At 60.4% G+C, this 25,586-nt stretch overlaps 2 protein-coding genes across 7 annotated transcripts; one reads left to right on the top strand and one right to left on the bottom strand.

Moving 5' to 3' along the window:
* Positions 1 to 1,589: 1,589 nt before the first annotated feature.
* RNF121 (ring finger protein 121) lies at positions 1,590 to 19,568 on the bottom strand. Of its 6 annotated transcripts, none has more exons than XM_063328155.1 (9): positions 19,502 to 19,568; positions 12,192 to 12,229; positions 9,986 to 10,127; positions 9,005 to 9,159; positions 8,463 to 8,570; positions 7,555 to 7,675; positions 5,037 to 5,170; positions 3,025 to 3,126; positions 1,590 to 1,910 (listed from the first exon to the last, which is right to left on the bottom strand). In XM_063328155.1, exons 1-9 carry the CDS (start codon positions 19,556 to 19,558, stop codon positions 1,790 to 1,792), a joined length of 978 nt encoding a protein of 325 aa, XP_063184225.1. In that variant the 5' UTR covers positions 19,559 to 19,568; the 3' UTR covers positions 1,590 to 1,789. The 6 variants fall into 6 exon arrangements, with proteins under 6 accessions (XP_063184225.1, XP_063184231.1, XP_063184191.1 ...); XM_063328161.1 differs by having other exon boundaries at positions 1,837 to 1,919; positions 3,023 to 3,126; XM_063328121.1 differs by lacking the exons at positions 1,590 to 1,910; positions 3,025 to 3,126 and having other exon boundaries at positions 3,133 to 5,170.
* Positions 19,569 to 19,682: 114 nt separating this feature from the next.
* On the top strand, positions 19,683 to 25,476 carry XNDC1N (XRCC1 N-terminal domain containing 1, N-terminal like). Its single transcript, XM_063328114.1, has 10 exons — positions 19,683 to 20,111; positions 21,501 to 21,609; positions 21,906 to 22,044; positions 22,131 to 22,286; positions 22,610 to 22,773; positions 22,962 to 23,038; positions 23,169 to 23,371; positions 23,828 to 23,912; positions 24,121 to 24,251; positions 24,836 to 25,476. Exons 1-10 carry the CDS (start codon positions 19,912 to 19,914, stop codon positions 25,018 to 25,020), a joined length of 1,449 nt encoding a protein of 482 aa, XP_063184184.1. The 5' UTR covers positions 19,683 to 19,911; the 3' UTR covers positions 25,021 to 25,476.
* Positions 25,477 to 25,586: the final 110 nt, after the last annotated feature.

The following is a 25,586-nucleotide window of genomic DNA, read 5'->3' as shown; positions in this document are numbered from 1 at the left end:
CGCAGGGTGGGCACAGGACCAACGCGCCACCCGGAAAAAAGCCCCTAAAACTCCGGGCAGTTTCCCAGCAGTTGTTATCACCAGTTCCCAGAAGGCAGGACGGCAAACGGGAGAGGGGTTATCACTGGGACCTCTCCACGCCTGCCAAGGGTGGCATGTCCCCTCCTTCCTGCCGGGATGAGGCCAGCGGCCGCATCCTTCCCGCTGTGCCGGGATGTGACGGTGCCAGCCCGGGGGTCCTGCAGGCAGCGAGGGGCCGGAGGCAGCTACCGGGGGGTGGACACACCAAGCACCCTCCGCTCCCCCACCACATCCTTGCTCCCTGCGAAAGCCCGACCCAGCCGAGCTCAGGGTGCCACCAGGTGAAACACACAGAGGGGGTGCTTTGTCCCCAGACACGTAGCACCCACCCCCCCGCAGGACACGAGGAACCCACAGCCTCACCCCGGGGCAGGGAAGACGATCAAAAAAAAAAAAACCCTGGGCCACCGTTTCTGTTTCCAGGACTCTATTTCTTGTGTTTGGCACAACATCGCGACGTGGTTTCGCCGGAAAGAAAACCAAAAGGACTCGGCGGGGCACGTGGCGCGGCCACGCCAGGTCCCCCCCAGGGCTGACGCAGCCCCCGCTGCACCCGCAGCCGAGCTGCCGCCGCTTCCCGAATCCCCCGCACGACACGGCGCAGCCCCTCGCACCAGGAGCGGGGTGACATTGCCTCGTGTCCCCCCCTCCGCACCCCCCTGCCAGACCTCGGGGCACACGGCTCGAGCTTCCACGCTGCTGGGAGAGCCACCCCCAACACGCCCCGGCCGCTCCCCGGTGCCGCGGACCTTGCCCCCGCGCACGCTGCTGTCACGGGCTGTACCCACTGGCTGCCAAAAACGTGAGTTCAACATCCCTTACGGAGCCACGGCTGCGGCACCGAACGATGCTGGGGCAGGGAAACACCGGCGCCATCCCAGCCCTTCGCTCCATCCCTTTTCCGACAGCGCCAAGAAGAGCAGCCCCCAGCGAGGCGTCCCCCGGCGGCAGGGGCAACGCGCTCCCGGGCCGCTCTTGACGTACCGTCACCGTCACCAAAAGGGACGCAGGGGGAGAAATGGCACCGCGCCGTGCCCCGGCTGCCCCCCAACGCCGCCGGGGAAGGACCATAGAAAAGAGGGGAGCGTACAAAAGGGGCACCCGAGGCGCAGGGGAGCAGCTCGGTTCCTCCCCGCGCACCCACGGCACCAAACAGCCAAGAGTCCGGCCCGCGGCGCTGGGTGCTGGGACAGCCGAGCGTCCCCCCCCTGGCCCTTGGCCAGGACGCTGAGCTCCAGCCCCACGCAGGAAAGGAGCCCAAAAGTGACCCTGCTGCCCCACATCCCTTCCTGGCCGCCGGCAGGGCTGCTCCGGGGAGCCGGCGTCGCAGCGGCAAAGCCTCGGCCCCCTCCCCATCATAGCGGCAGGAGATGGAGATGGAGAACAGCCCCCCGGAGCTCGGCACAGCGGGGCCGTGGGGAAGGGGCTCGGGGAGGGAAACGGGACAAACGTCTCTTCTTCTGCAATAGAAAGTTTTAAATACGCTCATTAAAATAATTGCTTTTAAAAAAAAAAAAAAAAACGACTCTCCCAGCCCTAGTGGGAGGGGCCCCAGGGCAGAGTCCTCCCTCGGCCCTCCACGCCGCGGTCCTCGGGGCGGCCGAGGTCCTGAGAGGTGACGGAGAAAAGCCAGTGTCCCCAGCCGGCGGCTGTCCCCTGCCCTGGGCGCGCATCCTCTCCTGGCTCCGCGGCTCCCCACCGCCTGCTCTTATTCCAGCCCCAGGATGTAGTTGATGCCCTGGACCAGTCCGATGATCACCGGCTGCCAGGCCACCAGGTAGCGCAGCCAGTCCAGCAGCTGCCCGTACATGACGTGGGGCCTCTCCCAGCTGGGCGAGGAACAGTTAAAGAAGAAGTTAAAGAAGGAATTAAAGGGCTGGAGCCCCTCTGCTGTGAGGACGGGCTGAGAGAGTTGGGGGGGTTCAGCCTGGAGAAGAGAAGGCTCCACGGAGACCTTGGAGCCCCTTCCAGTCCCTCAAGGGGCTCCAGGAAAGCTGGGGAGGGACTCTGGATGAGGGAGGGGAGCCACGGGACGAGGGGGAAGGGGTTTCCACTGCCAGAGGGGAGACTGAGCTGAGATCTCGGGCAGAAATTCTTGGCTGTGAGGGCGGTGAGCCCCTGGCCCAGGTTGCCCAGAGAAGCTGTGGCTGCCCCATCCCTGGAGGGCTTCAAGGCCAGGTTGGCCAGGGCTGGGAGCAAGCTGGCCTTTAAGGTCCCTTCCCTCCCAAACAATTCTGTGATCCTATAAAAGAGCCACAGGGAGAGGGGCTGAGAGGAGCACAGCCCAGCCAAAGCTGCCACAAAGGGACCGGGAGATGCTGCCCCAACGCTCTGCAGCAGCAGGTGCCCAGGGAGGGATGGCTCCGGCCAGGCTCTCCTTGGCTGCGCCCCAACAAGGAGGGTCTGGGGTGCAGGCAGGTGTCCCGTGGGATGCAGGAGGACCCGGCTTCACCATCCCATGGGACAGACACGACCTGCCGTCGCGGGTGGCAAACCCAGCGCCTGGCCCCGCAGGGACTCGCACTCCTCACAGGAATGGCCAGAGGTGGAAAAGCAAAATCTGGGGCTCAAGTCACCCCCTGCAGCGGTGCAGGGAGGGGGACGGGGGCAGCATGGGGGGCCGAGCCCTCCCGTTGGTGGGCAGGGTCCACGGGGGTTGACAGTGAAGGGCTTCATGACATTTTTGTCCTCAGACAAGGGAGCAGCAGCCTCGGTGGAGCCCGTGGCCCCCCAGTTCCCCCCGATGTGCCCGCTGCTCCGGCCCAGGCGACATGCCCAGCTTGGGGGACAGATTTTTGCAGCGTCTCTGTCACCGCTGGGTGCCGGCAGCGACCTGCCTGGGGTGCCAGGCAAGCCTGAGTGAGCAGCCAGCAGCTCCCAGGCACAGCCTCTACCCACTGTTGCCCCTCACAAAGCACTGGGTGCCACGAGGGGAAAGGATACGGGTTACTGAACATCCTCTTGAGATCCACCTTCTCTTTGCAGTAGGGACACGTCTGCTTCTTCCCGACAATGCACCAGCCCCGGATGCAGAACTCGTGAAACCTGGGAAGCAGCACGTTAAGGGGAACCGCCTGGGCTGGAGGAGGGGGGACAGGACCGAGCGTGGAGGAAACCCATCGAGGTTAAACAAAGTCACCCCCACGCCGCTGTGCGGGGGACACGAACCACCCATGCCGTGCATAGACGGCCACGTTGCACAACCGCAGCCCTTTCCTAGAAGGCGCAAGCACCTTCCAGGCACAACGGAAGGGGCTCATGGGGCAGTGGGATGGGGAGGGATCACGAGGGCTGTGACCAATGCGCCGGGCACCGGTGAGACAACAAACCCTTCACCGACGGTGCCCGGCGCAGACGTAGCCCGGCACACGCTCGCACCGGGGCTGGGTTAGACCCGCACAGGCAGCGGCTGCAGCGAAACTCCTTGATACGAGGGCGAGAGCCGGCAGCAGAGGACAGGCAGGGACATGCCTGGCTGTGACATGCCGGGGCTTCGAGCACTTGGGAAGGTTTGTCCAGCCCAGGAGAGCTCTGCGAACCCGACCGCCTGCGTTACACACGGCTCTTGCAAAGGCTTCCCAGCCCATTAACAACATATTCAAGGAATTTCTCCCACGATCTGATTTCCAGGCGCCGTCACGGCAGACGGTAACGAGGGTTTGCCCAACCTGAGCACGGCCCGGAGAAATCATGCAGAAACATGAGGTGGCGCAGCTCCGGGGTAAGGAGAGGCTGCTGGGCCTGCCGGGAAACTGCCACGCACCAGGGTGTCACCGAGCAAACGGAAACTCCCCCAGGGAAACGCCTCTGCTGCTCAAAGGTAATGCCGGAGAGCAGGAGCGGGACCTGCTCCCTCCTCAGCCCTGGAGCGGAGGGCTACCGAAGTGGTTCAGGGCTGCCAGCCAGCCCCGGGGATCACCACGAGCACTGACCCCTCCCGCAGCCACAACCCCGCCGAGCTGCCGCAGAGCCCGGGGTGACAGGCAGGCACAGACCCCGCCGCGGGGCCGGTTGCCGGGGCCAGGCCAGCGTAAACCTCGCCAAACAGTTTCCAGCACCTAAATTTAGGCAGCGAGTTTTGCCGGCCTGACCTTTGCTCAGGCCCAGTTTGGAAACCACCTCGCAGCCAGTAACGCAAGCGGTGCCAGAGGACATCCCATCGCCACAGCTGAGTCACCGCTGGAAAATTCCCCCCCCCCTCCGCCCCCCGCGATCCCTCCCAGCTGAGACACCACCAGGACTTCCACTTTCATAACTGACGGCGCATCCATCAGCTGACGGGGAGGGCTGAGCAATTCCAAGGTGCCAGAAACCCCACGTGCAACCGGAGTCACCAGAGGAGTTCTGGGGAAGGAGGAAGCTGCCGGGCTGCGGCTGAAGCAGGCAGCGACCGGCAGCACGAGACCCGGGGGGGCTGTTTTCTGAGGGTTGCCATGTAGGACAGGCGGTGTTTTCCCCCTGACTCTTCCCTTCGGAAGCTCTCAGCCAAAGCGCTGGCTCTCCGAGAAGGGGCCAGCGTGACAGCGACAGCCCAGCTCGGCTGGACCGGGGACACTTCGTGTCCCTATCTCACCCCACCAGAGCTGGCACAGGGGCAAGGTCCCAGCAGATTTGGTAAAGGCAGCTGGAAAGGGAAGCGCAGCTCCACAGCGGCTCCGTCAGAGCCCGGAGCGGGGGCAGCTGGAGAGGGGAAGGAAGAGGAAACAACCACTTGTAACAACACACGAAGGCGGCGAGGAAGTGATTTCAGGGACTTCACCTCTTTCCATGCCAAGTCAGCTATGACACAGGCAAGGATCACGTGCAAAATCAGCAGAGCAGCCCAAGGCTGGTGGTTCTTCACCCCGGGTGGGGGAAGCCGTGGGGCAGGAGAAGCCGTGGGGCAGGAGCTCCCTGCTGCCAGCCCCGGCACGGAGCCGGCGAGGGAACGGGCTGGCTCCGGAGGAGAAGGATACACGTGGTTGCAGGAGAGGCGGTAGGTGTTCTCGATGATCCCCTCCTCGTTGACGTCCACGAAGATCTGCTGGCCGCAGACGGCGCAGACGCTGTCGGAGAGGTGCTTGGTGGGCATCCCCGAGGCGCTGTAGAACTGAGCGAGGGCAGAGCAGAGGGAGAGCGGTGACAGCGGGAGGACACGCGGCCCACGCCCGCCTCGGCACGGCTAAGCTTTAAGGAGGGCTGGGGTCTGCGCCCGAGGGAGTCCAGCCTCAGCCTTTTGGGCTTAAAAACCTTGTTACAGGTCCAGCTGCGGGAAACAACTACAACAGGACAGGGAGCTGCTCAGTGACGTGGTGGCCCATCACACCCCAGCCCCACGCACCCCCCTCCACATACCGGGGACCACCCCCCTTTGCTCTCCAACAGCCGGGGGCAAGAGCAGGACAAGCTGGAGGTCACAGCTTTGACCCAAGATGACAGCCTTGGGCTGGTGGTCAAATACGGCCCGAGCCATCAAATGCAGCCCGAGCCTCCAGCCCCGCGGGTTCCTGAAGCTCGGATGGCTGAAGAGCAAAGCCATTTCCAAGCCCCCTGGGCTCAGCACCGGCCCGATGCAGCACGCAGGAGGGTGCGGGCACACAACCTGGGCTCCCCATGCGCAGCTCTGGTCCCACACACTCCAGGGATGGCCAGGAGCCCCAGGTCACTCATGTTGTGTCCCGGCTCCCACAGCCGGGCTGGGAGACACAGAATCACAGAGTATCTCAAGTTGGAAAGGACCCATAAGGATCATCAAGTCCAACTCCTGCTCCTTTCAGGACTACATAAAACCAAACTACATGACTGAGAGTGTCGTCCAGATGCTCCCTGAACTCTGACAGGCTTGGTGTCATGACCACCTCCCTGGGGAGCCTGGTCCAGGGACCAAACGACCGCCCTCTCTCTCAGAGAAGAACCATTTCCTCAAGTCCAACCTGAACTTCCCCTGATGCAGCTTCATCCCATTTCTTTCTGGTCACCAGAGAGAGGAAATCAGCACTTCCCCCTCTGCCACCCCTTGAGGAAGGTGCAGACTGTGATGAGGTCCCCCCTCAGCCTTCTCTTCTCCAAGCTGAACAAGCCAAGTCACCTCAGACGCTCTCTTAAGTCTTGCCCTGGAGACCTTTCACCATCTTGGTCATCCTCCTGTGGATACTCTAACAGTTTTATGTCCTTCTTATACCGAGGTGCCCAACTGCACACAGAACTTGAGATGGGGCCGCACCAGTGTGGTGTCAAATGGGACAATCACCCCCTCATCTGGCTCGCAATGCTGTGCTTGATCCACCCCAGGCCACAGTTGGCCCTTTGGGCTTCCAGGGTACACTGTTGGCTCATATTCAACTTGCCACCAAGCCAACCCCCCAGATCTCTTTCCGCGGGGCTGCTCTCCAACCCCTCATCCCCCAATTTGTACATATAACCAGGATCACTCTGCCCCAGGTGGAGAATCTGGACTTGCTCTTGTTAAATTTCACAGGGCTGGTGACCGCCCGGCTCTCTGGTCTACCCAAATCTCTCTGCCCTCGAACGAGTCCACAGCTCCTCCTAGAGGGCTACAGGAAAGGTGAGGACAGACTTTTCAGCAGGCCCTGTTGCGATAGGACCAGGCGTAATGGCTTTAAACTGAAAAGGGGAGATTCAGATTAGATCTCAGGAAGAAATTCTTGGCTGTGAGGGTGGTGAGCCCCTGGCCCAGGTTGCCCAGAGAAGCTGTGGTTGCCCCATCCTTGGAAACATTCCGGGACATGTTGGATGGGGCTTTGAGCAACCTGGTCTAGTTGAAGATGTCCCTGCCCAGGGCAGGGGGTGGGACTAGGTGGTCTTTAAAAGTCCCTTCCAACCCAAACGATCCTACTCTGTCCTAATTCAGTATCATCAGCAAAATGTGCCTCTGGCAGAGACTAGGCAGAGCTTCACTCCGAGCATCCGATGGAGCCCTCGGGCTGCAGCACCATCCTCCCGGCAGCCCTGCAGCCAGGCCAGACCCTCGGGGAGCACCTGGGCTGCTGCAGGCCCGTCCCAGGTGCCCACCACCTACATGGGGGAAGAACCGAGCTCTACTGGGGCTCCCCAGTCCCGCCAGGCAGCACCTCCAAGGAGCAGCAGCAGAAAGCTTGGAGAGGAGGAAGAGGAGGAAACACAAAGTCCCTAAAGAGCTGCTGCAAAGAGGCAACACAACCTACTCCACTCCTGTCCTAGGTCACATATTTTTTGGCGGAGTGGGGTTTTTTTCTGGTACCAGATGAGTGGGCTACAGATTTTAGGCCACCGCTGCAGGCACGCGGGAACACGTCCTGTGCCTGCTGGGACGGCACAAGCCGCGGTGGGTACAAGCAGCAGAAGGAAGCCCATGGAGTGAAGCCTGAAGGGCGGAGTTTGATGCACTTTCCCCTTTGGGGGGAAGCAAAAGCTACTGCTGTGACCGAGACGTTTCAGGCGCCCCCCATAAGGGGGCAGGAGCCTCGCCTGGGGGGCAGCGCGGCGTTAACTCACCCCAATGGTCGAGGCCATGTAATCCGCACACATCTCGGCAAAGTCCCGCTCCAGCACCCCGTAGTAAAGACCGTAGAAGAGGAGGGAGATGCCGAAGTCCATCGCATCTTCTGGTTTGATTCTACAACAGAGGAGCCCACACGACATCAAGAACTTTTCGGCGGGGGCGGGGCAGCTGTTGGGGTTCAAAGCCACTGTGTGTTGACACAGCCCACAGCACTAACTCCGTCATGACAGCAGTCCACCAAGGCAGCGGACACACGTCACTGGGAAGCATCACCCACAGAGGTCTTTTAGGCCCCTGCCCAGCACAACCCTGGTCCCTGCTTCAGGGACGCTTCACCTTGGCTGTCAACAAGCAGCATTTGAGTGGAGATGTGGGTGTTACACCCCGGCTGGCTAACACCTGGTGGCCATTGCCCTCCCCAGCCTCTGGAACGAGCAACGGTGGTCATCTCCCCAAGTCCCTCAGCCCGCAGTTAAGACTTCCACCTCTGCAGGCAGTTGCCAGGTCTGCTCATCATTCTAGAGAAGGATTCAACCTCTCTAAAACACGAAGACGGCTTGGGCTAAGGTCCGCTGCTACCACACCTGGGCTGGCTGCTTGTTGCAGGCACCTGTTTATCAGGGTAGCAAAGAAAATCCCCCGTCTGGACACGCGCAGAGCTGGAGGAGCTGCCGCCACAGCTGAGCTGGAAGCAGGGCTCCCCAGCGACCCTGACCTGCTCAGGTACCAGCATCTTCTCACCCATGATCCTCCCAGCAGGGAGAAGACACCCCAGGAGTCTCTTTGGTCCCGACAATCAGATTGCTAAGAGAACTGTTTTTCCAGAGTCACAGGCAATGCCTCACTCCATGTGGTGTGTTACATCCCCCACCCCGCGAGTCCGACCGAAAGATTCACTCACCTGAATAATAAGTTAAGACCAAAGAGCGTAAACATCACAGCCATGTACCCTACGATTCCAGTGGCATAGCTGATCTTGTATATTAGTAGAAACCATTTATACACCAGCCTGTAAAGAATTAAAACAAGAATCGAATGGCTTCCTTTCTCCTGAATGAAGCCGCACCAACCACCTCAAGAGTTTTACTTTTAAAACCTGGATGGTGTTTGCAGACGCTTCACCCACCCATACGCGTGGGCGAGAGCTTTAAATTTCTAATTCAAGCTCCATGGGCCGCTCAAGGTTTTGACTCCCAAACCAGAAACGCTGGGATCTGCAAAGGCCGTAAACAAGCGTGCCTCATGCCAGGAATGCCCTCGGGGATCTGCCTCTGCACCGACTGGGGCACAGGACCAGCTGCCAGCCCTTAGAGCTTCACAGGGGGTTACACACCCGCGGGGTGCAAAGTTTCAGACAATAATCTGTGGCATCTTAACTGGAAAGAGTTTCTTGTAATGGCTGCCCTGGGGCTGAGGAGTTTTCCCAGAAACACCTGTACTAACCTGGGCGTTGTCTGTACCAGAGGTTTTCGAGTTGCCCTGAAGGTGACAAAAGCTGTGACTGCTGAGAAGAGCACCCAGATTACCAGGAACCGCCACCAGTACAGCTTGATCGTGAAATACAGAGGCACTACCCACATCTGGAAGAGGGTCACCATCTGCAGGACCAGAGGAGAGGCATTTTGAGCTAGTTCTCTGCTCATCGCACATCAGAAACACCCTGCCAGCCCTGCTCCTGCCTGCATCGAAGGGCCCTGAACAGCACCAGGAAACGTGGGAGGTTTGGTCTGTGGCACCCAGCACCCAGAGAACAGGCTCAGAGAGCGACTGAGGGAGACGGAGGCGGCAGCCAGGCGATCTTTGGTAAAAAAAGGACTAGAGCTGGAGGAAGAACGCAGAGGAAACATCTCCAGAAGGAGGTACAGGAGATGATCCACCTATCTAGTTGCCGTAAAGCAGCTATATAAACCACAAACCACAGACACCTCAGGCATTTATTAAACAAGGAGATGAGTGCAGCAGAAGGTTTCAGACTTGCCTCTGCCCTACGGCCTATTGCCAAAAGGGATCTGCGTAAAACAGGTAAACAGGTTTGGTTTAAAGTTCATGGGGGATGACGGGTATTGAGTGGAAACATTAATTACCCTAAGGAAGTCAGAGTGAGGTTGGTTCAGGTGAAATAACAGTCCCTGACAAGCCAGTGGCATCAGCAGGTCTGCTCAGCAGACCAGAGATCTGCTCATCCCATCGCCTGGTATCAAAAACCGAGTTATTGGCATCGCTTATAACGGAAACTTAATGCCTCCAGGCACATCTGTCCTCATCCCTAGCTAGAATTCCATACGCTGTTGGGAAGACGAGGGTATCTCAACACCAGAGAAGAGGAGAAAAAACAGGAACATACTTATCATCAGCTAAAGGATGGCATCCCTCAGCACTCACATCCAGCCTCGGAGGCCAAGCGGCTGCACGGGAGACACTTACGTTGTAGGAGCGAGGGTGCCTCTGTTTCCACTGAACCAGGAGGAGCTGTGCCACCACCAGTGTGGCGATAAGGATGAGGACCATTTCGGCATGCATAGCCTCGTGACCGCGGTGCTTGGCATGCATCCGTGCGTGCTCCACTCTGCAACGACAGGGAAAAGCCGGCTGAAGAGTACGCAGGCACAGACCGCATGCTCACAGCACAGGGTGGGCAACCAACTCCTCGGCACGGGGAAGACCAGAGTGAGAGACACCAAGAAGGAGCGTCGTGGAGACGGGTGCTGTGGTGCAATCCAGAGGAGAACAGACAAAAGGCTTCTCTGTGACTAGCTCTTTTTTAAAGTGTGAAAGCCAAGGCCACCATCCAGCCCACCCTGGTGTGAACGAGGCAGAGGGAACTCACACTGATGCACCTGAACGAACGAACGCGGGGTGCACCTTTCACGTAACTCACCTGGCAGCATCATCCGAGCGGCTGTTTGACACCCCGAGCGCGCACCAACTCTCCACACCAAACCCCCAGCCCACTTTCAGAGCCACCAGCACCCTTCTCCCTCTCACCCGGCATGGGAAAGGCAGGGTGGGCAGCAGGGGCACGGTCTACAGCCGGCAAAAGCCCCAAGCCCCAGCAAATCGCTTCGCTCTGCCCTGAGCAGCCCCATTTGCATTCTGGAATGAGCCATTTCCAGACTCATGTTCTACAGACACCTGGGCTTTCTTTGCAGTTCGTGCCGTTTGACCAAAAACCAAGGCAGAATTAAGACCTGTAACATCCTTACATCTCGGTCTTGGGCTGATGAGACAGCTCAAGTTAGGGGGGGAAAAAAAAAATCCAAACCCAAGAAATATGCCAAATTCTCTGATCTTAAGAAGCCCTCTCTAAATTAATATTGAGAGAAGACAGGTCTTACTGTGCTTTTCAACAAGTGGCTGGCTGAAATTGGTTTGGCTAAGGGGAATGGAGGAATATCTAGGAAGCAGTTTCAAAGAAAAAACATTAGTATTGCCTTTTAAGACAGTTCACAGCTCCCCCTAACAAATAACACTGCGCAGGGAAGGCTGACCCCATCCTCTCCCACCGTCAACACGGGCTGTGCTGCTGGTAGCTCCGGTGAGGAGCAGGAGCATGTTGAATCATAGAATCTTCATGGTTGGAAAAGACCTTTGAGATCATCGAGTCCAACCATACACACACAAATAAAACAACCTACAATCTCGTGACTAGAGCATGCCCTGAAGTGCCAAATCTAGGCGTTTCTTAAACACCTCTAGGGATGGTGACTCCACCACCTCCCCGGGCAGGTCATTCCAGTGCCTGACCACTCTTTCAGTGAAGTAATTCTTCCTACTATCTCATCTAAACCTCCCCTGCCGCAGCTTCAGACCCTTTCCTCTGGTCCTGTCATTATTCACCTGGGAGAAGAGGCCAACACCCACCTCCCTCCAACCTCCTTTCAGGGAGTTGTGGAGGGCAATGAGGTCTCCCCTCAGCCTCCTCTTCTCCAAGCTAAACATGCCCAGCTCCCTCAGCCTCTCCTCATAGGACTTGGTCTCCAGACCCCTCACCAGCCTGGTAGCTCTCCTCTGGACACGCTCCAGCACTTCAAGGTCCCTCTTGTACAGAGGGGCCCAGAACTGAACACAGTACTCCAGGTGAGGCCTCACCAGTGCCGAGTACAGAGGCACGATCCCTTCCCTACTCCTGCTGGCCACGCTATTCCTCATACAAGCCAGAATGCTGTTGGCCTTCTTGGCCACCTGGGCACGCTGCTGGCTCATGTTAAGCTGGCCGGCCACCAGCACCCCCAGGTCCTTTTCTGCGGGGCAGCTTTCCAGCCACTCTGCCCCAAGCCCCTGGCGTTGCTTGGGGTTGTTGTGACCGAAATGCAGGACCCGGCCCTTGGCCTTATTAAACCTCATCCAATTGGCCTTGGCCCATCCCTCCAGCCTGTCCAGGGCCCTCTGTAGAGCCTTCCTACCCTCAAGCAGATCAACACTCCCACCTAGCTTGGTGTCGTCTGCGAACTTACTGAGGGCGCACTCAATCCCCTCATCCAGATCATTGATAAAGATTTTAAACAAAACTGGCCCCAAAACTGAGCCCTGAGGGACACCACTGGTGACCGGCCGCCAAGAGGATTTCACCCCACTAATCACAACTCTCTGGGCACGCTGTAAGCGCTGGCTCACCTCCCAGCACACTCACCTCCATCTCTCCTCTGGGGATAAGTGCGAAAGATCAACCTAGGGAGAAAAAAAAAAAAAAACAAAACAAAGAAATCAGCCGCTGAAGTTTGGGAGCAACAGTACCAGCCTAGAATGGAAAACTTCTTTACTTTACCGCCCCAAACAGTGCAGTGTGGGGGGGCTTATGCCCTACACGAGCAAGGCTGTGTTGTGTCTACGCTGCTTGTTCACTGCACCCTGACACGGCTCCTTCATCTCCTGGTGAGACCCCACCAGTGCCAACAGCAGCGGAGTCCGGGAAAAGCCATCCCCTGAGACCCCCGGGATTGCTCTTTGAGAACTTTAAGACAAACCCTGGCTTCAGAAGCTTCAAACAACAAACCCTTGACATGCCTATCGTGACACTACAGCCCAGCAATATCCTTCATCCCTCCAGATGGCACGGCGAGAGCTGCATGGTTCCCCTGCTCCTCCACCGCCTGCAGGTACCTTTCCCCTTACGATCCCATATTTTACCGCAGCCAAGGCTCTGCCTGCCATCCCGTGCTACGCGTGACAGGAGTCGGTCTCAGTCCCACGTTCACAACCCAGCCAGGGGGTCTCTGGGCACAGAGGAGCGACCCCAGCCCCTCTCAGAAACAGCACAGAGTCCAAAATGCCACCAGTCTGCAGGACAGGGGACTGCGTCTGCCCACCAGCAACAAACCATCACCAAAAAATAATTTCAGAAAGAATCACAGAAAAAAGAAAGATTTAGGACTTGCTTTGCTGACACGGCTGGAAGTTGCTCCCAAGCGTTACAGGCAGCAAAGTTTGTGCCCGACAGGAGCAACCGAGAGCGACAGGAGTTGCTGTTATTAGTGACGAGAGATGATGGGCTGGATTAATCCCCGCTTAACGCAAGCTGAAACTGCCAAGCTGGGCGCAGGGTGCCGAGGACACCCTCCGTGTGACACGTTTAGGGGACAGAAGGAACCGGACTAAGTGATTTAAAAGGCCTCCTCTGCAGAACTGCAACTCTGCAGCTCGCAAGCAAGCAGCACCCAAACCTCACCCGGAGGCCAAGTCTCGCAGAATCCCCTGTTCCCCCAGTGAGATTCAGTGTGAATACCATCACCAGGAGGCATTTGGACCGGGGAGGGGTGTGGGGACCTTCCACACTGCGTTTCAGCTTTCTCTTGGAGCTTTGTATCTTCCCATGAGAGCTGAAGAGGCCTCCAGCACCGGTCACGTCCCTCCACGGGCAGCACTCGCCCCAGCGCCACCACAAACCCTGACGCACGGCGCCGGGGATGCAGCAAACGAGATCCCGCAGCTCTGGCTTCACGTCGCCTTTGCTTGGTGAGACACAGACCCAGATAGAAACTACAGCGGCTCACTTGGGGCTGGGCATATAAACACGTGGTTTACAAAGCCCCATCTGGCTGGAGACCCTCCAGCACGGCCGAGGGGCTGGGACGGCACTCGCCCTGGTTGCCAGCTCTCTCCCCGGCACAGCCGCAGCCGAGCGCAGGGCTGGCCAGCCCCGAATGACCTGTACCCAACGTTTACCAGCAAACAGACATGGAGTTATAAGAAAAGAAACTGAAAACAAGTCACAGCAAGGACTTTGTTATCGTGCTTTCCTGCAATGTGTACGAAGGAACGACCTCCACCTCGCCCCAGCCTCTGATCACTGGGTTCGGAGCCGCCATCTCGGCTTCAACCTTTACCCCTGGGCTCTCCTGGGGACAGCACGGCAGCCAGACGTGCCACCACTGCCGGCGACACACGGCACGTCCCTCAGGGCTGTTCCCCAAAGAGGTGTCTTGCAGCCAGCACCTCCCATCGCACCCGGGCTCGGCCTCGCTTCCTCTGCGGCACCTAATTATACCCCGGGGTGACGAGGCAGGGAGACACAGGGCAGCAGCCATCCCTCTGCCTGCTGTTACGCGTCTGCTGTGCCGCACCCCAGAGCAACAGACACGAGAAAGTCGGTCCCCGAGGCCTTCAAGAAGCTCTTCGGTACTCAGACAGATGCAAAATATAGACCTATGAAAATCCCCGTTCGAGCTCGCCGGCTTGCGTAGGAAACGGCGTGTAGGTGGTGACGATCTGACGCTGGCTCCGAGAAGCATGCTCGTATCGCCTGAATTCCCCCAGCTCTTCGGTTCCCAAAGCGTCCACGTCCAAATTCATCAGCGCAGTCGCTGCTTTCCCTTACAAAAAGTCATCTGCGCAATTCATAGTTACAACTGCTCTGACAAACAGTCAAAAAAAAAACCAAAAACCAAACCCTTTAAAAATGTTCTCAACTCGCTGGAAGCAGGAGAAGCTGCGAAACCCCAAGTCTTGTCGGTCAGTTCCCCCAAGCTCTGGGAAGTCGCCTGGGGGCTCCCGCTCCCTGGAGACCCCAGTTCTTCCCAGCTCCAACCCTGGAGCTGGACAAGGACATCTTACAAGCACAGGGAGTCCAGCACCTTCAAAATCATGGAATCACGGAAGGGTTTAGGTGGGAAGTGACCTTTAAAGGCCACCTAATCCAGCCTCCATAGGCAGGGACATCTTCAACACAATCAGGTTGCCCAGAGCCCTGTCTAACCTGGCCTTGGACATCAATTATACATCAATCCATCAATTTTTTTTTCCCTGTAGAATCATAGAATCATAGAATTGTTGAGGTTGGAAGGGACCTTTAAGATCATCGAGTCCAACCTTTAGCCTACCCTGACAAGAGCCACTTCTAAACCATGTCCCTCAGTGCCCCATCTACCCTTTTTTTAAACACCTCCAGAGATGGTGAATCCACCACCGCCCTGGGCAGCCTATTCCAATGTTTAATAACCCTTTCAGTGAAAAAATGTCTCCTAATATCTAATCTAAACCTCCCCTGACGTAACTTGAACCCGTTTCCCCTCGTCCTATCACTTGTCACCAGGGAGAAGAGGTCAGCCCCCACTGTACACTGACTTCTGGTCACTCTTCCTCTGTGCCAGCAGCCGCTGCATCCATGTCGGTCTGTCCCATGCTTAGGGAACACCTCCCGGCCTCTTGCCTTCAGCATCTTCCCCAAATCTACAAATTCCTCCTGCAAATGAGCTAAAGCCTTCCCAGCCCCAAACCCTGAGGAAATCCTGCCAGCCTTTCACAGAGAAGAGGGATTCTTACCTACCCGTCCTCACAGGTGCAAGAATCCGCCGCCTTGGACACAAAGCCGAGCTTCACCACATTCCCCAGCGCCTAAAGCTCCTGAAATAACTTTATCAAGGGGAGGGCCAGGACATTCAAGCGGAGAAGAGCAACCTGATGACTGTCAGACGGGACTTGGCAGAGCAGCCACCCCATGCCGGACCTTCCAGTTAACCCCTTCTTGATCTGCACGCTCCCTTACCAAATAAATACGGTTTTGATTCTAAAAATGAACAGCGGCGGTAAATCTAAGCGTGAGAGACGGTGACAGGAAGCACCTGCTCTCGCCGCTACGCGTTCACTCTGTTTCTAGTTTGGGTTTGTCTCATTTTAACACCTATTTTTTGGGTTCCTCTCTAGCCCCGTCAGCTAGGCTGAAGAGCCTCTGCTCTGAAATCTCCCAGAGATTTATCAGGCCAGAGAGGAGAGGGGCTGGGCAAAAACCAGGAGGATGACTGAAAATATGCTCTACCAAGCCTTGAGCACCAACCCATTCCCGCTGCAGCCTCCTCCGACTGGTGACACCAGCACAGGACCCGCTCTGTGTGACCAAACAGAGCTCTCAGAACAACTTTTTTTAAAAATAATACGGAATTGTGAATGACATATTCTGTCCTCTGTCTCCTCCACAACTCATGAACAACTCAAAAACCCCAGTCCCCTCTGGGTGACGACTGGGAGAAACTGTCTATGACTAAAGTCTAATTCTCTCCTTAGACGTGGTATTGTGGCCGCTGGAAGAAACTTATGCCGCTCCCCAGTTTTCAGCAGGGGCTAACGCCCCAAAATCACCGCAAACCTGCGATCCCCATTGCCGGGAAGGCCAAGAGAGTTACCTCCATCTAGGAAAACACAAGGGCTGTTGTTATCTACAATACAAACCCCGTAATTGCCTCCTTCTCGTCATCCATCAGCACGGAGACAGGAGGATCTCCAAGCACGCGTCCCAGCTACCCTGCTGCGAGCCGGCTGTAATCTCCTTACGCTCTAAATCTGGGAAGGAGGTAAGGAGAACGTCTCGAGGATGGAGAATAAGCAGCTGCTGATTCCAGTTCCAAGCTACAGACCAGCCCACAGCTCATGCTGTGCGGCTCCGTGGTATTTTGGATCATCAAAACCAACTGCATCCAGCATCTCCTACACACGGCACCGGACAGAAGCACAAGAGCTGAGGACGCGGGATGCCTGGGACCCGACCTCACCTTCCCCGCAGCCCCAACCTCAGCATTTGTTTCACATCACCCACTAGGAACAACCTGAAATAACTGGAAGACAAATCTCAAGAGCGCTGAGAGTCCGGCCGTTCACCCGAGGCAGATTTTGAAGAGGCGGAGTCTTTAGCGACAGCCTGAGGAAACTGTGGAATCTGAATTCCTCGTTTCTTCTGCTCATAGAACAGTGCAGGGACAACCGGCGGAGAGTAGAAAGGAGTGAAAAACGCTTCGGTAATTGTAAATGAAACCTTTGAGGACAGCCTGAGTTACAAGCAGAGCCAAAGCCACGCGACACTCAGCGTTTATCCCACACGGGTGCACCAAGTGAAAGTTAAACCTGCTTTCCAACCTCCGCCGTGCGCCAGCCCCACCACTAATGGCTCATCAGCGACATGCTCGGCCCAAAGAGCTGCCAAGATCTCAGGACAACCCAAGCGTATGGATTTTGTCCCAAAAGGCGTGGGTTTTGTGGAATCACAGCACAGGGACAGGCACAGCCCTACAAGTACCTCCGTATCAGCTGCCTCCTCGCGACGCCCTCTCTGCCCCTCTCAGCCAGCCCCAAAAGCGCTCTCCTGACGGACTGAAACACGGGAATTTCATTTTTGAGGGTCGGAGATTTCAGATCTTCCATGTGTTTACAGGGAAGAGGTTTCGCGTCTGCTGCTGGCACTGAACTAAGGTGCTCATGAGTGCAATAGTTTGCTGTTTGCTTACTAGCTTGCTTTAAGTCTCACTTATCAGGGCAGAAGAGACTGACGGGAGGACGCCAGGCTCGCTGGCTCAGAGAGGGCTTGAACAGCCTGGTTCCAGCGGGTACACGTACACCTTGGCGTTCTTCAAAGCCTGGCTGAAAAAAAAAAGCTCTCCGGTATAAGCCACCTGTGAATAACTTAAAAATATAACAAGTAGCAACTCAAGAGCGACCGGTTTATGGTTTTAGACATCTGGGCACCGGATTTGAGGCTGAATCCTCCTGTCACCCCACCGTACCTGCTCATCGGTGGCAACACATGGCGCAGGGAGGACACACAAGCTCTCACCACACCTCAGCCAGACGGTCCCACCTCTCTCACACAGCTCAGCCATAGGCGAGGGAAGCTCCACAACTCATCCCTGACAACAAACTTCCCAAACACAACCTTCAGCACCTGAGAATTTTTAAGCCAAACTACCAAATCTCAAGGAAAAGGACTGAAACCCCCCAACTGCACCAGCTGATCCATCTTGTCCCCCCTGTGCCGCCGCTCCCCCAGCACGGGCAGCGCTCCCAGCTCACACACAAAGAACCACTCTACAAGCAGAGGGTGATGGCGAAGAGCCGCGGCAAAGCCCGGCACAGCGGCAGGGTTACGGTGGCACGCACACCGCAGTAGACCCACACACCGCACTCCAGTTGTGCGGCAGCAGGCAAGTACCCGCTCCCAATTCCAGCTTTCCAAGCGGTTTTTTTTTTTCAGCTTTGTAATTTCTCATCTGCAGGAATGCTCGAACGCCAGCACGGAACAGCGGGAACTTCGACTAAAGCCCTCTGCTTCATACAGCTTCAATTCCCCCGAGAGCAACAAGGGCTACTAATTATCTCAGCATGGAAGTTCGAGCAGCACAGCACCAAGGTGACAGGCGGAATTCGCTGCCAGGAGGGAACGTTATCCACGCTGCCGGCGTTCGAGGGCACCCCAAGCAGCCCCACACACTCCCGCGTTCCCAGAAATGTGAATCCCACCCCGGGATTTTCCAGGAGTGAGTTTTAATCAGGGAATGAATTAACGCCAGAGAAGTTTCGAGGGTGCCGAAGGGCCCAGCGGGGATTTCCGGGGCCCCTCTTCAGCTGCACCAGCTCTGGAGACCCCCAAAGTAGGCGCTTTGGCCAATCCAGGGACACGAAGTCCCACAGGGGGGTTTGTCCCTGAGCACCACAGCGTGCCATCACCTCCTCCGTCCCAAACCGCCGTTTCCTCACACAGCTCCCAGGCTGTTCCTGAGCCCCCCCTCCATCGCTGCCCTCCTCCCCCCTGCTCCCCACCAGGCAATTCCTCCCTCCACGTCCAGCCCCTCACTGCCGGCTCAGCCCCCCCACCCCAGTGACCCGCTCTCACCCTTCCCCAGCGCCTCCAAGACACACGGGGACCCCACAGCCCCCCAGGGGCCCTTCTCCCAGGGTCCTGCAGACCCACTGAAGCTCACCAGGAAGAGCCTGAAGTGCTCCTAAGCCAGAGCACCACAATGTCCCCCCGGCCCCACAGCCTCCCAAAGCCCCCCCTAAGCCAGAGCCCCCCAACCCAGTGGAGCTTCAGAAGCTCCCTGGGCCCTCTTGCCCCGGTGACCCCCTGCCCCAGCGACCTTCAGAAGCTCCTGGTGCCCTCCTGCCCCACAGACCCTCAATGCCACCCTGCCCCAGAGCTCCCCAATGTCCCCCTAAGCCAGACGCCTCCCCATGTCCCCCTAACCCAGCAGAATTTCAGAAGCTTCCAGGGCCCTCTTATTCCAGTGCCCCCCAATGTCCCCTAGCCCCAAGGGCCCCCAATCTCCCCCTGCCCCAGGGACCCCCCCCCAACATTCACCTGCTCCAGAGACCTTCAGAAGCATGCCCCTGCCACAGAGACCCTCAGCGTCGCCCTGCCCCAAGGAGTCCCAATCTCCCCCTGCCCCACGGAACCCCCCCGGCCCTAACGCTAACCCCCCCTAATCTGCCCAAAGCCCTGCAAGCTCCCCCTGCCCCAGGGACCCCCAGCAGCCTCAGGCCCCTCAGCGCACACCCCCACCCCGGCCCAGGCCCCCCCAGGCCCCGAGCCTGCCGCTGCCTCCCGCTACCGAGCCCCCCACAGCCCCCCCGGCAGGGCCCAGCCCTCCCTCCGGCACCCCCCGCCCCACAGCCCCCCCGTCCCTGCCCTTCCCCGGGACTGACGGCCCGCGCCGCCCCCTGGAGCCCCCAGGGCCCCGCTACCTCCTCCACATCGCGCTCGACGGGGCCCCCAACCTCCACTTCCAGCACCGCCGCCATCTTGCCCCCCCCCTCGTCCCCAGAGGCCAGCTCCTTCCGCCACCCTCCGCCAATCACCGGCCGCGCCACAGTACCTCCGTCCAATCGCTGGGCGCGGCGCTGATCCGACGGCCAGTCAGGAGAGAGAGAGGGTGGGACAGCTGCCAAGAGGCAGAAGGAAGGGGCAAGCTGTCATGGCCAGGGATTATCTGCCATTTCCAGTCCTGGAGCGGGACGCCCAGTCCCCGCCGGCGGGCCCGGTCATTCTGGCCGCTTCACGCCGCGGGGCTCCCGTGTCAACACTCCCGGGTGTCTGCCACCTCCCCTCTGCCCCTTCCCGCTGCCTCCATCCCGCTGGTTAGCAGGGAGCGCACATGGCAGACGGTCCCTTAGCGCCCTCTGAGTGGGACCGTGACGCGTCTCTGCTGGAGGACTACGCGTCCCGTCATGCACCGCGGCAGGGCCCCGCGCCGGCCCGGGGGGCGAACCGGGGCCCGGGGGCCGAACCGGGGCCCGGGGGCCGGGCCCGGGCCCGGGCCGGGAACGGGGCGGCTGGAGCGAGGAGGGAGCGGCGGTGAGCGGGCCGCGGGGTCAGGGGTCGGGGGTCAGGAGTCACGCGGTTTGGGCGGGAGATTCAGGAGGCGGAGGCGGCGGGATCGGTGCGGGGGGGCTAATGGGGAGCACTGGGAGGGTGACTGGGGTTGGGGGGCTGTGGGGCAGGTCTGGGGGGTGAATGGGGCAGGGATGGGGGGCACTGGGAGGCGAATGGGGTGGGGGGCGAGGGGCTGTGAGGTGAATGAGGGGCTGTGGGGCACTGGGGGGTGAATGGGATGGGAGGGCTGGGGGGAGAGGGACTGGGAGGGACTGGGAGGTGAATGGGGGGCTGCAGAGCAGGGTTGGGGGGCTCTAGGGGGTGAACGGGGTGGGGGAGCTGGGGGATAGGGCTACAGGGGAGCTGTGGGGCAGGGCTTTGGGGCCAGAATGGGCTGGGTGGCGGGTCGGGGGGATGAATGGCGTCGAGGGGTTGGGGGGCAGGGCTGGGGGGTGAATGGGAGGGGGTGGAGGGGGTGGGGGGGCAGGACTGTGAAGCATTGGGGGGGTGCATGGGGCAGGAGACTGTGGGGCAGGGCTGGGGGATGAATGGCGTGGCGGGGTGGTGGGGCAGGCCTATGGGGGGACACCGTGGGGGTGAGTGGGGTGGGGGCTATGGGGCGGGGGGCTCTGGGGGAGGGCTGAGGGGTAAATGGGGGGGCTAGGGGGGAGGGTTGGGGCGGCACTGTGGGAGAGAATGGGGGGGGGCTGTGGGGCAGGACTAGAAGGGTTAATGGGGCGGGGGTTTCTGGGGGAGGGGCGGAGGGCAGCGCTGTGGGGAGAGGGGCTTGGGGGCAGGACTGGGGAGTGAGTGGGGCGGGGGGAGGTTGTGGGGCAGGGCTGGAGGCTACCGGGATGGCAGAATGTATCTGAGGGGGTCATGTGTGGGTCTGGGGACACCGGGGGGGTAGAACTGGAGGGGCCGAGGGGAGTTGTGGGGAAGGACTGGGGGGGCACTGGCGTGACAGAGTGGGGCTGGGGGAGGTTGTGGGCTGGATGTGGATGGCACTGGGGTGTTGGAATGGGGTTGGGGGGGCGTTGTGGGGCGAGTTAGGGGCTGAACAGGGATGGGGGGGTGGTGGGTCAGTTGTGGGGGGTTACTGCTATGGGAAAACAGGGCTGGGGGGCACTGGGGGGGCTCTGGGGTGACTGAGTGGGCCTGCTGAGCGGTTGTGGGATGTGGCTGGGGGGGGGGGGGTGTGGAGCAAGGTTGGGGTCAACAGGGACTAATGGAGTGGCTGCCCCACTGCCCCCCACTTTGCACCATTTGAAGCCGGGGGGGGAGGGCAGAGGCTTGGCTGGGACCGGGGCCGGCTCTTCCCTGCCAGGAGGTGCCCGATCCCGTTGCAGAGCTGCCCCCTCTCCCCTCCAGGAGCCAGGGGGGGAGTCCGGAAGGAAGCACAGTCCCGGCGGAGGGTTGTCTCCAGGGATCCCGGATGGCTCCGGTTAAAATCAGCCACGTCGTGTCCTTCTCCTCGCAGGTCTCTGGGGCGGCTGCGGGGGGGTTTAAAGCCCAGGTTTCCATCTGCGTTGCCAAGGTCTCGGGACAGGGCGCAGCACCACCGCTCTCCATGTTAGGCACCGGCTGGAGGGCGCTAATTAGTGCCACAAGGCACTAATTACACCCGATTCTTCCCCTCTCAAAAAGCAGAGCGCTATTTCTGGGGGGTTGCTGGAGAGTCCCCCTCTGCTTTTTCCCCTGCGCCCGGAGCGAGATGGAGGGGACGGGATGGGTCGGGAGCTGGGGTGTGACGCGGCGTCTCCCTGTGGTGTGCAGGACCCCAAGTACCCGGTGGAGAACTTGCTGCTCGAGGACGGCCACCGGCCCTGGCTCAGCTGCCCCCGGGACCGCAGCAGGCAGCTGAGAGCGGAGCTGCAGCTGGAGAGAGCCAGTGCCATCGGCTACGTGGACGTGGGTCCGTCCCCGCCTCCGGAGCGGTGTCCCCCGAACGGGGGCGGGGTGGTGGCGCTGAACCTCATGTCCCTCCCCGCTTTAACGCAGGCAACTGCGGCTGCGCCTTTCTGCAGGTCGAGGTGGGCCGTTCCTCGTGGCCCCTCGACCGGCCCTTCCTCACCCTGGTGCCCAGTGTGGCCCTCATGACGCCGGCCGACTCCAAGCTGGGCCAGAACCGCTGTGGCGTCCGGATGTTTAAGGAAGGTAAAGATCGCCTCATCCGAGGGGAAGGAGACCCAGAGAGCCCCTGGGGGGCTGGCTGGGGGGGCTGGGGGTGGGATGGGGCTGGCCCTGGGGTGGGTGGAAGGAGGCAGGGAGATCAAGGATCAGGGCTGTGCAGCCTCGGGAGGGTCGTACCAGCTCTGCTCCCCTGCCCTGCCCTCTCCCATGCCCGTATTCCCCCCGTTGTCACCGTCTCCTGGTCCTGGAGGGGGGACAGTGGCGCAGGGTGACGAGCAGAGGTGGGAGCGGCACTGGGACGGGTCCCTGCTCTGCCCCCCCCAACTGCTGCCCCTTCCCCCCTGCAGCGGATTTCCTGGCGCTGGCGGTGGGGCAGAAGTGGGACCGCCTGCGGCTGACCTGCAGCCAGCCCTTCGACAAGCAGGGCCAGTTCGGGCTCTCCTTCATCCGCCTGCGCACACCGCAGGACGCCGAGCACCCCGAGCACCCGCTCCCCTCCCGGCAAGGCCTGGTAGGTCCCTCTCCCCTGCTCCTCACCCTGGGAACCCACCCGGAGGTTGTGGTGATGGGGTTTTTCCTCCGTTCGTGCCCACGACGAGTGCGTGAGGGTGCTCGCCCGGCTGACGCGGGGGCTGCACCCGGCCTGGGGGGCCACACAGTGCCGATCTCCCCTCCCCGAGGCATCCCCTTGTCCCACAGGAGGATGTCGAGCCCGCAGACAGCCCCTGGCGCTCCAGTCCTGCCTTTTGCCGGACTTTCTTTCCCGAACCGCGCTCGTAAGTAGCCTGGTCTGGTCCGGCTCCATCCTCTCCCTGCGCCGCCAGGCCTGGAGCCACCTCGGGGTGTTGTCCCCTGGCACCCGGAGCCCTGTCTCCTCCCCGTGGGGCTGACGATCTCTGTCTGCAGGAGCTCGAGGGAGGAGGAGCAGCTGAAGAGCCGCCTGCAGCAGCTGGAGCCAGGTGCCAGCAGCACAGCCCGCCTCAGCCGCCCGGCCCAGATGGTGCTGTCAGCAGCGCGGAGCCGGGCATCAAGGCCCAGAACGGGCACGGGTGACCCAGGGGGTGACACAGAGCTCCCGGGTGAGGACATAGGAGGCCCTGCGGCGCCAGGTGAGCCAGAGCTGCCCGCGTAGGGCATGTTGGCAGGGCAGAGAGCCTTTATGTAGTTGGTACACGCCCCCCAAAACCCTCCCAAGGGATCTTGTCCTGTTGAGGGGGGCTGGGGTGAACCTGCAGCCCCTGGGGCGCTCCCCGTGCCCGGAGCGGTCCCGTCCCCCCTGCCCTGCTGGCAGCAGGCCGTGCCCTGGCCAGGGCGACCTTCCTCGGGGCAAGTCACCCTCCTTGCTGGCGTTGGAGAAGCGTGGTGGTAAATCCCACGGCTCACCCAGGAGCCTCCTGTGATCCGTTTACTGGCCGCAGTGGGGCAGCTGATCGCTATTTTGTGTCATGCGGGTGTTTTCCTATCCATGAAATGCCACTGGTTTTGTTCCCACCCGGCCCCTTCCACCGGGAGATCTGGTGCCGCTGGCTGGAAGGGGGGATCATTGCTTGTCCTCTGTTCCCCAGGGCCGGCACAGGACGTCCCAGCAGCCCCCACCAGAGCCCGCAGGCAGCCGTCCCGCAGGCAGCGAGCACCCAGCCCTGCCGGCAGGTAACTCCTCACCTCGCCGTGTTTCTCCTGCCCTCGCCCGGTGATCGCTCTGCTCTCAGCCTTTCCCAGCCAGCTCCTTGCCCGCAGCCACTGCGCGGCCACCGTCCTCCTTCAGTGTGTTGCCAGATCCTGGCTGGGGCTGGTCCTTTGCTCCCTGGGGTGGGCAGGACATGGCGGAGCGAGCCCTAAGCTCCCAACTGCTCTGCAGGGCTCTGCCAGCCACATTCCGGTCAGGAGGAAGAGCCAGAGCCCGCAGCCACCGAGAGAGACGGGCCAGAAGGGGTGACAGTGGAGGGGACAGCAGTCAGGAGGAGACAGGCATCTGCCCCATCTGCTCAGGTGGGTGCTTGGCCTGAAACTAATTAACACAGAGCCCGCAGGGGATCGGGACACGCTCCTGGGGCAGAGCACGGTGTGTCCGTCCATCTGTCCGTCCATCTGTCCGTCCACCCATCGTCTGAGTCCCCTTTAGCTCAGCAGCGCTCCCTGTCCCGACTGGGGGGTGGTGGGAGGGACGGGGTGGGGGGACAGCCCGGGGCTCTGGGGCAGGTCCTGGCCCCGATGCCCCGGGCGGCAGCAGGGTGGCGCTGGGGTGAGCTGCCCCATGCTGCGGGAATTCCCGGGGAGCGGCTGCGGAGCTGCCACAGTATCCAGGGGGGCTCAGATGGGAGGCGGTTGGGGTTGGAGGGCTGTGAGGGGCAAGGGGACAGCGGCAGGTGGGGACAGCAGTGTCTGCCGATGGCTCCGCTGTCCCCGCTTGAGAGCGGAACCCCAGCTTTTCAGGGAGAAGCAGCGGCGGCTCCGTAACCAGGACACTTCACTCCCGGAAGGATGTCACAGCATGTCACGGGGTGCCGTGCTGCCATGGGAGTGAGACCAAACCCCACGCTCACCCGCAACCCTGTCACCTCCCCTTCCCACAGGCCGCTTCAGCCTGGATCTCCTCCCCGTGCACGCCTCCCGCTGTGGGGAGGAAGACCCTGCCGCAGCCTGGCCTTCCTCCCCGCTGGTGTCCCCCGACACCTGGGTGTCCTGCCCCATCTGCGAGCTGCCCTTCGACGCCGCGGAGGTGGAGCGACACGCCAGCACCTGCGGCGAGCAAGGGTAGGGCTGCGAGGACGGCGGAACCAGGGAGGGGACAAACCTTGTGTCATGGCACCCGGGGGCTGAAACCCCGTCGCTGCAGCCACTGGAGACACTGGACCAGTGCCCTGGAGCCGGTTGTGCCACGGCAAGACGATGCATGGGCAGGGGCCGAGCCTGCGCAGAAGCCACCGGCCACGCTGGCAGAGGCCCCGGTGAACTTGTGGGGAGGGAGAGGCGGCTCCCATGGCCACGGCCAGGCTGGGGAGGGGGGGGCACGGGGCGCAGCCACGGCTGTGACGAGGGGAGTTGCTGCTGGAGGAGAATAAATTAAAGGACAGAAAGAGGAAAAAGAGAGAAAATTCCCCTGTGGCTGCACAGCGTTGCCCAAGTGAGCATCCAGCCCTGGGGGACCCGGGGACAGCCAGGGTGACGAGGAGATAGTCACGCTTTTCCTCCCCTCGGGGTCCCTGGCCCCACAACTGGCGTGGGAGCCGTGGGCTCCCACAGCCCGCGGAGATGAAGCCGTGGCTGCGGTGTGTCCCCAGCAAAGGCAGCGCACGCGTCCCCACGGGCACAGAAGGGGCTCAG

This window comes from Chroicocephalus ridibundus, chromosome 1, assembly GCF_963924245.1.
Source record: "Chroicocephalus ridibundus chromosome 1, bChrRid1.1, whole genome shotgun sequence".
Taxonomy (NCBI): domain Eukaryota; kingdom Metazoa; phylum Chordata; class Aves; order Charadriiformes; family Laridae; genus Chroicocephalus; species Chroicocephalus ridibundus.
This window is presented reverse-complemented; position numbering and strand designations above follow the sequence as displayed.

Bases quoted from the DNA above. Each gene is read 5' to 3' on its own strand.
- XNDC1N (XM_063328114.1), top strand. From the start codon at position 19,912: ATGGCAGACGGTCCCTTAGCGCCCTCTGAGTGGGACCGTGACGCGTCT. The intron at 21,610-21,905 runs GTCTCTGGGGCG...TGTGGTGTGCAG, and splicing joins TCGTGTCCTTCTCCTCGCAG to GACCCCAAGTACCCGGTGGA. The intron at 22,774-22,961 runs GTAGGTCCCTCT...CTTGTCCCACAG, and splicing joins TCCCCTCCCGGCAAGGCCTG to GAGGATGTCGAGCCCGCAGA.
- RNF121 (XM_063328121.1), bottom strand. From the start codon at position 19,558: ATGGCGGCGGTGCTGGAAGTGGAGGTTGGGGGCCCCGTCGAGCGCGAT. The intron at 12,230-19,501 runs GTAGCGGGGCCC...TTTTCTCCCTAG, and splicing joins TCGAGCGCGATGTGGAGGAG to GTTGATCTTTCGCACTTATC. The intron at 5,171-7,554 runs GTGAGTTAACGC...GCCCTCGCTCAG, and splicing joins ACATGGCCTCGACCATTGGG to TTCTACAGCGCCTCGGGGAT.